The following is a 12,786-nucleotide window of genomic DNA, read 5'->3' on the forward strand; positions in this document are numbered from 1 at the left end:
GAGCTCTACCCACTGCCTAAATTAACCCCAAATCAATCTTATGGTATTGAGCTTCTATATCTGGTTTGTTCTAATAAATCATAAACAAATTCCATGGTTGTTAGTTTTCAGGTGGTAAGTAGAAATCTTTAGATTGCTGAAGGGTGCCATTATGAAGTGATGGAGATAAAGACGTTAAGAGGTCAAAAATGTAAGCTCATTTATTTGTAAATGGGAAAATTTCACAAATGACTGTAAGAAAATGAAGAAAATAACCATAAGACAGGAAATGGTGAGATGACAGTAAGACAAAGAGAGGTCAACCTTTATTAGAAGGAAGAGATTGGTTAAGCAGCCCAGCAAAGAGAGAAGTCCCTGAAGCACACAGTCATCCATTTCTACAAACTATAAAGGCAGGCAGCGAAGAGAGACAAAGAGAAAAAAAGGAGAGAGAACAGAGGAAAGGCAACAATAAAGTGCACTGTAAGAAAGAAAGAAAGAAAGAAAGAAAGAAAGAAAGAAAGAAAGAAAGAAAGAAAGAAAGAAAGAACGACCTGGAGAGGGAAATATTAGAAGAACACCTAACAAAAGCTGAGGTATCAACTGTGAAATGCAGTAAATGTGTGTTAGTTATAGTGTCTGTGTGTTAAGTTTTCATTATTAGTGAATGTTAGCATGTAAGGAACAGCGTTCCAGTCCTCAGGGTTGGGTGTTGAGGTATAGGTTTAAATCACAGGAACATCTGAAACAGTGAACTACAGAGTCGCACACATGAACATTAGGGTTTAAATACATTCAATTCCTCCCCCACATTACGGTTTAATATAAACATGGCACTTTAAATGTTTTCAAAGTTCATATTGCAAAGCAATTAAATCTGACCTTGATCTCTCTGTTGTACTGCTCCATCTGTGAGAGTTTAGCAGAGGTCTCTCTCTCCAAAACATCTAACTGCTCCTTGAGTTTCCGACAGCTCAGATCTTTCTCACACAAGCTCTGTTCCATATCGTTTATCAAAGGACCTGAAAGGGAATGAGAGAGAAAAAGAATGACAGAGAAAAACAGCTCTTGTTAAAGAAACCCCAGCCCTGGGTTCAAGAGTAATGAAATGGACACGAATGGAATTAGTCATCCGCACTTCTTTTGATGGAGTGCTTCAGATCAACGTGAATGCTCACTTGAGGTGTTCTGGGTGAGGTGAAGCAGTCTGTCTGTCTGTCTCTGCTTCTCAGGACCCAATCGAATCAACTGCATCTGAATTTGCTGCAAAAACACACGCATATAATGATGAAATATCACAGATGTCACACTTTTTATTGTTGCTGCTAAAGGAATAGTTGGTCCAATTTATTTACCTTCGTGACATTTCAAACCTGTGTGAGCTGTTTTTTTCCATGCAATGAAAGTGAATGGGGACCATAAAAACACAATAAAATTATCACAAAATAAATCCATTCGGCTTGTGGCAGGAAACCAAGTCTGAAGCCGTATGACAGTTTTGTGCCATGGGAAACTGAAATGTACATCTGAAAATCTTGCTCTACAGATAAGGCCACCATTCAACTTTTAAAGAGCAGTTTCAACATTGTTATAAGTACTTTTTTATATTCCTTGGAAGTATACATATAACGTTTATATAAAAAAATATACACGGTTATAAAATCGTTTTTATATTCCATGGAAGTATAACTGTATTTTATATAAATATCAGTAGCTTTCATATATTTTTATATAAATAATTATATATTGTAATATAAAAAAATATACTAGATGGAAGAAAGTCATAGAAGTTGGGAAAGAGGAGTAAGTAAATTATTATTTTTTGAGTGAAATATTGGTTTATAGTTTTATTAATTATATACAAAAAAATGTATATAATTAATGCAAGACAAAAACTCTATTTATACCTCAAATTGTAACTGTATAGAGTTGATATCCACTTTACGACTCTCTCTCTTCTGATTAATCAGATCCAGCTCGACTCTCTGCACCTGCTTCTTACTCTTTGCATCCCGCAGCCAGTCGGAGATCTGCTTATGTTTGTTCCCCTGAGAGACAGTAAGGTTGAAACAATATTTGTATATTTTAATTTGATGTATTTATTTGAATTTTTTTATTTAGCATTTCAGTGATCTTTTATATTGTTGTTTTTATTTCCTATTCTCTGAAATCTAATGTCAAGTAATGTTTTTTATAATAAAAAAATGTATATAATCTGACCACAGCCTCCAGCTCCATCTCCAAACTTCTCTTCCTGTCCTTCAGTCTCTGTATGTCACCCTGCTCTTTTTCTTTCTGTGTCTGAAGCTCCACTCGTTTACTTTTCTCCCATTCCATTCGCCTGTGACGCTCTGCTTCCTGAGAGATGGAGAGAGACAGAGGAGTTAATTTTGACATGCATATACAGCTGCAGAATTTTTATTTATTTATTATTTAAGATAAAAATTAAGAAACCATTCCACGTTTTTATTTAATCAGCATTTCTAGAGTTATTTCTACCATTTCGGCCCAGCGTCTGCTGAATTTAAATAAAATCAAACTTCAGGAGTGAAATAAAGTCATCCATAGTAATCACAAACTTTCCTAGACACACAAATATTACAGTTTTTCTTTTGAATGTGTGAATGTGAACTTGTTTTTTTTTCAGTATTTGAGGTCTGAAAAAATACAGAGCATCTTTTCTGTTATTTCTGCAAATAAATACAATATCTTTATTTGAAATTTTGGAGGAATATTGTTAGCAGTTTAAACAAAAATAATTTTATTTAAACAAATACCTATACATAGTAAATTCAGGAAAAGTCTTGTTTTTATGTATCATATTAACACTGTATATTTATATGCTGTTGTAAGTTCCACTTGCCTCTCGTTGTTCAAACTCTTTAAGTCTTTCCTCCTCTCTCTGTCGCTCTATCTCTCTCCTCCTCTCTTCCTCCCTCTGTCTCCTCAGTTCAATCTCCCGTGCCTCTCTCTCCCTCCTCTCTCTCTCCTCCCTCTCCCTCTGTCGTCTCCTCTCCTCCTCCCTCCTCTCCTCCTCTCTCTTTCTCTCCTCCTCTCTCTTCTGTTCCTCCTGAAGAGCTAGACGTCGCTTCTCCAGCGCTGCATTTCCTCTCTGAAAATTCTCCTTCAGTTTATCCTCATACGATACTAAGAGAGAGTGACAGAAAGGTGATTAGACGTGAGATGAGAAGTGTTATCTGAACGAAAATGCTTAAAGGTACAGAACACATCACAAAATTGTGTGCAAATATATTATCATTAACATTTTATGTAAATACCATTGTTCTTGTTATTCTGTAAATGTTCGGGCTCAATCAGCTCAGTGTTGATTGGAGGAATAGGTCCGTTTAAGAGGTCACATGATTTCCCTGTTCTAAAGACAAACACGAGCTCATAAATGAAACAATAGAGCTTGTTCATTGACATCACGCCATGTTGAATATTGCGCCATCTTGGGAGGATGGGTGCTAGTGTGTTCAATGCAGTGTTTTGTTTTTCTTGTTTGATTAGGAAATATGTCTATAGTAGGTCGGTGTTGTTGTGTTAAAATCTGCAATAGCATTACCCAGAGTCGTTCAAGAAAAGCCCATGGTTCTTCACTTTCGATTTCAGCATATATCAAAAACAAAACAAGTAACGGTACAAATCAGAACAATAATAGCAGTGGAGTATTGCCCTCCCAAGATGGCGGCGCCACTGCAACATGCATCATAGGGTGTGATGTCAGCTTCACATTCTCTATTTGAATGAAAAGACGACGTTCCCCTCTTAAGTTAATTTCAGCACAAATTGGTCTGTGTGTCTACCTGAGAGAGGGAGGCACCAGGTCAAGAGGTAAACTCAGAGGTAAAGGACGACCAGTTTTGGCCATATCAACCAGGTGCATTGCCAGAATGAATTCTTCTGCTCTTAACTGCCCATCACGATCTACGTCAGCAAGACTCCTGCAGACAGAAATATAATTGCATAGCGATGCACAAATAATATTTGATGAACAAGGAAACTTTTCAAATATTTATTGTGTACTCACCATATGGTGGCGAGCTGTGTTTGCGTAAGGTTTGACACCGTGAGGGCATTTCTGACCTGGGGACCTTCAAACAAACACACACAAATTTGATGCATACACACAAGCACGGTGTACACACTGTCGTGTTAACATAGTCCTTCCCTACTTTGCTTTACATTTACAGACATAAGTACTCACCTGACAGGTATCCGCTCATCAGCTTGTCCAGGCTGTTGAACTGTTGGCGGTATTTCAGACGGGACGCCTGAGGCACTGACCAATCAGATGAGCCCATTTTGGGGGAGTTACTCGCAAGGGAGGTGGTGGAGGAGGAGTTTGAACTGTAAGGATTTCAGAAAAATCTAAAATTTTACACTACACCTGATTAAACTCTATGGTCACCTTTCAGGCATAGTCTTTCATGTAAACTAATTCCTTGCTTAATGTTGACACTCTTTAAAGGGACAGTTCACCCCAAAATAAAAGTTCTGTCATTATTTACTCACACTTGATTTGTTTCAAATCTGTATACATTTCTTTGTTCTGATAAACACAGAGAAAGATATTTGAAAGAACGCTTAGTGGCCACCATTGACTACCATTGTAGGAGAAATTACAATGGTAGTCAAAAGTGTCCCAGAAACTTTTTGCTTTACATTCTTCAAAAAATGTTCTTTTGTGTTCATCAGAACACAGCAGATTTGGAACAACTTCAAAGTGAGAAACAGAAGACAGAATTTTCATTTTTGGGTGAAATTTCCCTTTAAGACTAGTCCAAGACTAAAATAAAATTAAATATCTCAAACACATCAGGCCCATTGTTTTGTCTCAAAATGCACAAAAGTAATATTTATTGTAAGGCGTTTTTGTAATAATTACTTAAATGTCCTAATTTAACGAAGGCCAAGTCCTTGCTTCATCTAATCCCTGTCTGGGAAACGGGCCCATAATCTTCCAAATGTGCGTGTCTTTAGGTCATTTTTAAACAGAAACAATGCATTTGAATGCTAAATGCTTTTTAAATGTGCTCTGTTCGGCAGCTTCGCATTAACACTAATAACAAAAAACATGAATCCTCTCCAAAAAAAACTCAAGTCATCATAAACACACAGGAAACTGGTATTAGCCGCAACGTCAGCTGGACATACAGTGCTTCAGGATTCTGCTGTGACATCATCCTTTCAATAATTTATGCGTTCGTCAACACTTTCCAAATCCATTTTAAGACGGTAATTATTAGGTCCATTAAAACCATACTTAAAACGAAGAATTATAAGCAATATGCTGACTCATTTCTGACAATATATTAAAAGTTCAAATACACAAACAGAGTTTATACAGCTTCTGCAGTTTGTCATGACTGGAGTGAAGGCGAAGACTGAAAAATCGAATGTAAAAGAAAAGTGATTGTTAAACAGAAGAAGTTTGAAGTGATATATTGTTGCCTAATGTCAATGCGTGTAGCAGTCATTATTTACTCACGTTTTATGACTTTCTGCCACAGAAAAGGTGACATTACTCACAATGTCAATATTGTTCATAATTTCTCCTTTTGTGTTCCATGAAAGAAACTCATACAGGTTGACAATGACATAAAGATAAATGAGTGTAAATTACGCAGGTTGAATCAACCCTATAGTTCACCTCAAAACAAGCCCCCGTTGACTTTCCGTTGTAGGAATAAAAATTTGTATGGAAAGTCAATGTGGGCTTATTTTGAGCTGAATAATCCTTGAAAGTAATAAAATATTTGAAATGAAGGTTTGAAATGTAAATGAGTAAATGATGACAGAATTTAATTTTTTTTGGGTGAACTATCACTTGAAGTGTTAAATTGCCTGCAAAATCATGAATATTTTGATGAAAATTCGATATATGTTGCTCAGCCCTAAACACAAATTCCCTCTAAACAGGCACTGAGCAGGTGTTAATGAGTTAACTATGAGTTTCTCTACCACCATGTGGAGGTTGGATGACTCTCAGAGGAACCCTAACAAGATCTTATTAAGATATTGGGAGACAGCTGCGCTATTCGAGCACACTGTCAGCAAACGCGCACTTATTTACTTCACCTATTTAACTTCATGTACTGGAAAACCAAGACCAAAGTAACAATGTTTCCTATACCATCTGATTTTAATCTGCAATATGGAAGTCATTGTCTTTGCAGAAACAAACACACCAGAATGCATATTATGTGGAAATCCAATACAAATCTGATTGTAAATGTCTATGTAGAAGTACGATGTAATATTCAAAATTGATACCTGCTGGATCCAAGGTCCAAGAGGGAGTGAGATTTACTCAAACTGCAGGAAGCTGGGAACGCTGGAGTGGTGAAAGACGGTAAGAGTCATTATTCAGTGTAGATAAACCTATGTTGAGGGTTTTATTACAAAAGCAAATCAAGGAGTGCATCTAAAAAAAATGGGAACTTGAATGTTGTCTAAAATTAAATTTCCCTGAATGCAACTTGTTGAATCCAGAACAGAGTGATCTCTTTGGAGCCCACTGAGATTGGGGAGCCTTAGCAGGAAGACAATCAACACTGCAAAGTACACAGAGTACAACACCTCATTTAAGTCAAAACAAAAATACCTGATGCTGAAGTGAGGTGTGTAGCATTGCCGTTTGGCAGGGCTGACACACTGAGAATGCTGGGGATCTGTGATCTCGGTCCTGGCATCAGGGTAGGCGCAGGGCCTAAAGGGGTCACTGCGGGGCATGCTGCCACGGGCGTAATTATGGGCATCACCGACATGGCAGAGAGATTTGGCATTGATCCCATCCCTGTAAACCAGACATCATAAAATCAATTGCTAGTCAGTTTATCCGAGATGTGCAAAACTAATTTTGTTTTACATGAAACTTAATCTGTGTCTTATCTGGGTCATGTGAGTCTCAACTTAAATATCAAAGCAAACGAGTCACAGAAGTTCTTATATAATCAGCCGTACCGAAACGTGATAATGACGTCATAATGGGGGTGGGGGTCTGCTTCATGATGATTGGCAGGCTGGAGGGAAAAGGCTGACCCTGCAGCTGCAGTTTAATTAGTTTCATTGCGATGGAGAATTCCAATCTGTCCATCTTCCCATCTTTCCCCATATCCGCAAGTGCCCTGAAAGAAAGGAAGTTAGCAGCCATTGAAGCTTTGGCATACAGAGCACTAATTGCCAAAACAATCCCAGCGGAGCCGCAGAGAATTATGTGCGTGTTGACAGAGCACCATCATAAGATCTCAACTGTTTGGCTACCATCATTTTATTTATTAATAGGAGAATTTTAAAACTTACACGGGGTAGGGGAGATAACCTGCAAGCTACAATCTTACATCAAAAGTTGCACATCTTGCCAGAGTTTATCTACTTCCTGTTTGTGACTGGGCGGAAGTGTTTACACCCATAAACGAACCGCAGACAGGAAGTGGTAACTTAAGGAAACCGCCACCCTTCAGAGAGGTATGTGGCTACCAATGCAATTGTCCCAAAGACCCACACAAATTTCCAAAACATCATTCTGATAACTACAGCACTGCAGAATAAAACACAACTAGACAGGTACACACACACACATTTACATACAGAAAGAATAAAAACATGACGTTTTAAAACCGGATCAAGTGTGTATGTACAATAAGGGTGTGTAAGTGTGTACACTGACCAAATGTCAGCCAGGACTGCTGTTGGAAGTCCAGATTGCAGAAAGAACTTTCGTGCTTGGTCTCCTGGAAATAAACAAAGCCTGCATAGTGATGCACACCGTAATCACAGCACTACAGAGTTATTTAGGGTTTACAGAAATACAATTGTACAAACATATTGTTTTTTTTTATTACAAAACTAAATGTGTTTTTTAAATGGATGACTGTTACAGAATAATGAAAAAATAGCACCAAATAAGAGCCCAGCATCGACCAGAAACCTTTCAAAAAGTATACCAAGGTGAGACCTCAAGATACAAAATGCCAGGAGGAAGTGTCACTTGACTGCAATTATTATTTTTATTAGTATGTGTGTATGTATATATATATGTATGTGTATGTTTTTGTCTTGGACATTGTGAAGCACTTTGGTCAACCATGGTTGTTTTTAAATGTGCTATATAAATTAAATTGATTGATTGATTGATTGAAGAGGCCAAAATACAACATTTAATTTGTATTGTTTATTTAGTTCATTATTTACATTTGTGTTTATTTTCTTTATTCAGTTGAGGTTACTATGATTCTACAAATAAATCTAAACTATCTAAACAAACTTTTAAATGGAAGTATTAGTATATTTTTACAGTGTATGTGTTTTTACCTGACAGATAGCCCAGAGTGGGAACCAGTGAGTCAAATTGTTTGTCATGTTTCACCCTCTCTTCTGGTGTTATAGCCCAAATACTAAAACCACCTGAAAGACAAAAAGAAAGAGAGATTTTTCTTTGGACTTTTAATTTTGTTCTTATGGGTCTTTAAGATTGGACCACTTCTCTAAGAAATCCATCATACTGCGTGTGGTTTTATGGCCAGCCAGGGTTCATATTTTTAGATCATTTGGGTTTTAATGTTTCAAACTTCATTATTGTGACTGAATATTTGTTTATAACTGTTATTTGTTATCACAACATAACATTAATTAAAACGGTGAATCTCAAATCGGGATCAACACCATAGAGGAGTAAATATAAACACTGAAAGCTTTCAAAGGCAATGTGCAGCGATCCATCATCCACGTAAGTGGCCAGTAACAATCTGTCCTTCACGCAACATGCCTAAATTGGGCCAATCTCAACACAGCTTTCACACAGAGTGCTGAAGACACACCATTTATCACCTTCTGTTGTGTTTTGTCACTGCCCTAAATGGAAAAGACAGGAGCATTCCGTTTAAAATGGCTTCTTCGATCAATTGGTTTGCATCAAACGTATGGAAGAACAGTGAAAAGTAATTTCCAGCTGTCATACAGTAAATATGAACAATATACAAACATTTATTATATTAGGGAATGAAATTAATAGGAACGCACTCCCGCTTTTTCTTCTCTCTCTAGTTTCACTCTTCTCGCTCTGGGGAGGACACAAATATGCCTCCTTTAGCTTTATGTTTTTGCATTGTCAGCAACACCGAGTTCCAAAAAGGCCATCTTGATTAACTAAGCGGAAGCCTATGAAATGACGTCTTTCTTGACAAATTAAACCCAATCCAGAAGCAAATTAAAAAAACACTTCACAATAAGGTTGTATTTGTCAAATGCATGTAATTTCTTTAATAAATGGCAATATATATTGGTTTATGCTAGTTCACTTGTGCATTAATGGTAACCGACATTTTGATTTTGTAAATGTATTAGTAAATGGTGACTAAGATAACAAATGCTGTAGAAGTATTGATGTTACTGGCTAAAGCATTAACTAATGTTAACAAAAATACTTATTGTAAAGTGTTACCAAAAATGTTATTTGTTACAACTGAACTGAATCACCTTTAACATATAACATTAACAAAGGTCATTTTCAAGATCAAGGCCCGTATTCATGAAAAATCTTTGTGCAAAGAGTTGCTCCTATTGACAAAATTCTTAGAAATGTGGGCGTTTCACATTAGAATTACAGAAAAAATCCTAGTAAAGAACAAAGTGATTCATAAAGCATCTTAACCCTTAAAAGAGCTCTGAAAGTAAAAAATTTAGTAGTAGCGAGGAGGACTTTTAAGAGACTTAAGAGTTTCCTTAGCAGCAGAGAATAATGGACACGAAAAGTTGACAAATATACATGACATATATACATGACAAATATACATATTACTTTTAAGGTTTATCTGATTTAGTTTTTTTATTGTTTTTTGTGTCTGTTCAACTTAAGTTTTTTTTAGGTTTTGGTTTTCTTTTACAGCTGCTTTGATGCAATGCAAATATTAAAGTGCTATATTAAATTAACTTGAATGACAGTGAGTAAATAAGACACAATACATTAGATCGTGCAGTGTTTATGTTTGTGACCGATCCTATTAGAGACACACTAACATCTCCAAGACAGAGCAGAAATGCCATAGCGCCAGAAATAGGAGTAATCGTATTAACATATTTGGCAACTGGAGAAATGCAACTATGCCGCAGAGATGATTTGGTTCTGTCACAACAGTTACAATCTGATCACACAAACAATTACAGCACTTACAGAAACATACTGTTTCACTGTTTATTTTCTATCAAATACTGTACTTGATATTAACAGCATGGAAAAATATATGTATATAAACACGCACACATATACTGTATATATATATACATATATATATATATATATATATATATATATATATATATATATATATGGTGTCTGTGTGTGCTTGTGTATGGTAACACTGAAAACAGTTAGTTATACAATTTCAAAATAACGAGCCCATACTTTTTTTGCTTTTTTTCCTTCTTGGCCAACCAACCAATCACAGTCTTTAAAAGACGGTCTTATACATAGCAACGGGGTCAGCCCCGCCTCCTCAATAAGGTCAAAGTTTTAGTCTTTTCCTTGTTCAAAGTTGCTCTCAGATTGGTCCTTAATCGCTTTTAAGCTAAATTAAGAGCTTTCTTAGAGGATTCTTAGAAGCTTTAAGAATAAGGACCCTAGTCTTTTATTTTCACTCCAGACTGTTAGTGAGCAGATGGTGTAATAAGAACACACAGGTCTCCACTATCAGGTCTCCTAACAATGAAAAATGGCAATTATTTGACGTTGGAAATGTCATTCGTCATTTTGGATTTCAAAGTTCCTGACTGTTCTTTGGGAGATGAAGTATATTGCATGTGGCTTTGACACCAGCTGTTGTCTTGTGTGTTCAAGGAAACGTGGCAACAGCATATGTCGCGTGGGAATCAGAGAGTCTGTGTGATGGAGTATTCAGGCGCTCCTCTGGGAAAATGAAATCTCTCCAGGCCACAGACTGAAACATGTAGCCAAGGTTTATCACTAATTCAAGCGTTCCTCCATTTAGTTCCATCTAGCAGGGTTTCTACAGAGACAACTCCGCTTATTGCAATAAAAATATGAACCAAGACAAATTTTATGAAGCAAAAAATCTATCAGCTTAATGTACCAAATGCTAAAGCAAACAGTATCTGTTTTTCGCCGTGCACTACTACATTAATTAAACTGTGAACAAGCAACCCTGTCCCAAAGCTCAAGGGGGATTAGTAACTGCATACAAATACTCATACCATAAATGGAGACACACACAAACATATTTAATACATTCATTTATATGCATAATGACATCACAGTCATTTTGTGAAAATCCTCTCATAATATCCACAAAATTCTGCTTTTAAACTTTTTTATATACTAACTATACTGATAAAAATTCATAAAGAAGCCAAATGAGCTGTCAGCTGAATTATTTTCTATACATGACAAATGAAGGCAGAGAGAAAGAGAGAAAAGGGAAGAATAAAGAGAGAGATCTCCGTCTTTTAATTTGGCTTTTTCTTTATCTTTTAAATGGACGGTTAAGTCGAAAAGCGATATTATTAATCTCATCATTTTACTTATTCTCATGTCGTTCCAAATCTGTATGATTTTCATTTATGTAACACCAAAGGAGAAGTTTTGCAAAATGATTCACGCCCTTGGATACAATGAAAAGGGATAGGGACGAGATGTTGTTACCCATTAACTTCTATTGTCAACATTCTTCAAATATCTTCTTTTGTGTTCTGCATAAGAAAGTCATATGGGTTTAAAATGACAAGTGTGTAGATAAATATTAACAGATATATAATTTTAGAGTCAACTATCCTTTAAGTTATAAAATAATTTGTATTTTTACAAACAGATTGAATTGCAAAACTGAAATTACCTGACAATCTTGCGACAGCGTATTGCAATTACATTTAGTGCAGTTGTCTCCATTGATGTTCATTGTAGGGAAAAAATACATCAATTATGACAGAATTTTTATAGTTTGGGTGAACTGTCCCTTTAAAAGCAAGTTCACATCCCAGACACACAAGCACAATAGGACTTGTGTTCTTACCATTCATGACTGCAGGTGGGATGTGAGCGACCCTCAGTTCGACACACTAGCTACTCATCTGCAAAAACAGAGAGAGAGAGATTTGCACGATGAGAAGGATAATACACACAGAAGAGCTACAAAGAACACACTGTGAGCAAAAGAAATAAAAAGTGAACAAGTGAAAAGGATTAAATAAAAGAATGAGAACAAAGAGAGTAATGAGAAGGGTAAAGAGCGCCTATGACGGAGGCAAAAATGGAGATGCACTTTCTCTTATAGTCTCTGTCGTCTCTTATGACTCTCTTATTTTGTTAGTTTTTTTCTATTCATCATGCCAGAACACACACACACATAAATGCAACAAGCCACATCCCTTGCACTCACAAACAGGACATTAATTGTGCCACGGCGCTTTCACCTAATGCATTTTTTTTGCGTTCAGCTCTGTCTTTGCTCCAAAGCTTATTCTGGGAAGCTAGCCCTGAGTCTCAAAGCAAAATCTTAAGAATCAATGCTACATAGGCAAACTGAACAAACAAAGGCCAAATATAAACCAATTAGATCTGAAGAGCTCTTAGCCCATTTCAAACAACTGTTTGAGCCTTCCAGAAAACCTCCCTATTACACCCTGTGTAATAAAGCTGTTGAATGCGGTTGTCCATGGAAAATATTGCACTGTTCATACACAATTCTATTAATAAGAATGGAAATTTGAAATTTTCTGAGTCACAATTGAGTTTTGCAAGCGAGTTTGTCAGAACCTGACAAAATTTAAAACAGCAGAAATTCCCCAAACATT

At 36.4% G+C, this 12,786-nt stretch overlaps 1 protein-coding gene across 1 annotated transcript in view; it reads right to left on the bottom strand.

Annotated features, from left to right (window-relative positions):
• The window catches only part of itsn2a (intersectin 2a), a 36,092-nt gene that overhangs the window by 14,910 nt on the left and 8,396 nt on the right, over nt 1-12,786 (bottom strand). The window contains 15 exon segments of the mRNA XM_056764627.1: nt 304-384; nt 862-1,001; nt 1,158-1,242; nt 1,887-2,027; nt 2,200-2,337; nt 2,843-3,126; nt 3,258-3,352; nt 3,786-3,923; nt 4,010-4,073; nt 4,187-4,329; nt 6,256-6,316; nt 6,587-6,778; nt 6,946-7,109; nt 7,652-7,715; nt 8,296-8,388. Of these exon segments, the coding sequence (XP_056620605.1) occupies nt 304-384; nt 862-1,001; nt 1,158-1,242; nt 1,887-2,027; nt 2,200-2,337; nt 2,843-3,126; nt 3,258-3,352; nt 3,786-3,923; nt 4,010-4,073; nt 4,187-4,329; nt 6,256-6,316; nt 6,587-6,778; nt 6,946-7,109; nt 7,652-7,715; nt 8,296-8,388 (1,883 nt within the window).

Source organism: Triplophysa dalaica, chromosome 13 (assembly GCF_015846415.1).
Source record: "Triplophysa dalaica isolate WHDGS20190420 chromosome 13, ASM1584641v1, whole genome shotgun sequence".
NCBI lineage: Eukaryota > Metazoa > Chordata > Actinopteri > Cypriniformes > Nemacheilidae > Triplophysa > Triplophysa dalaica.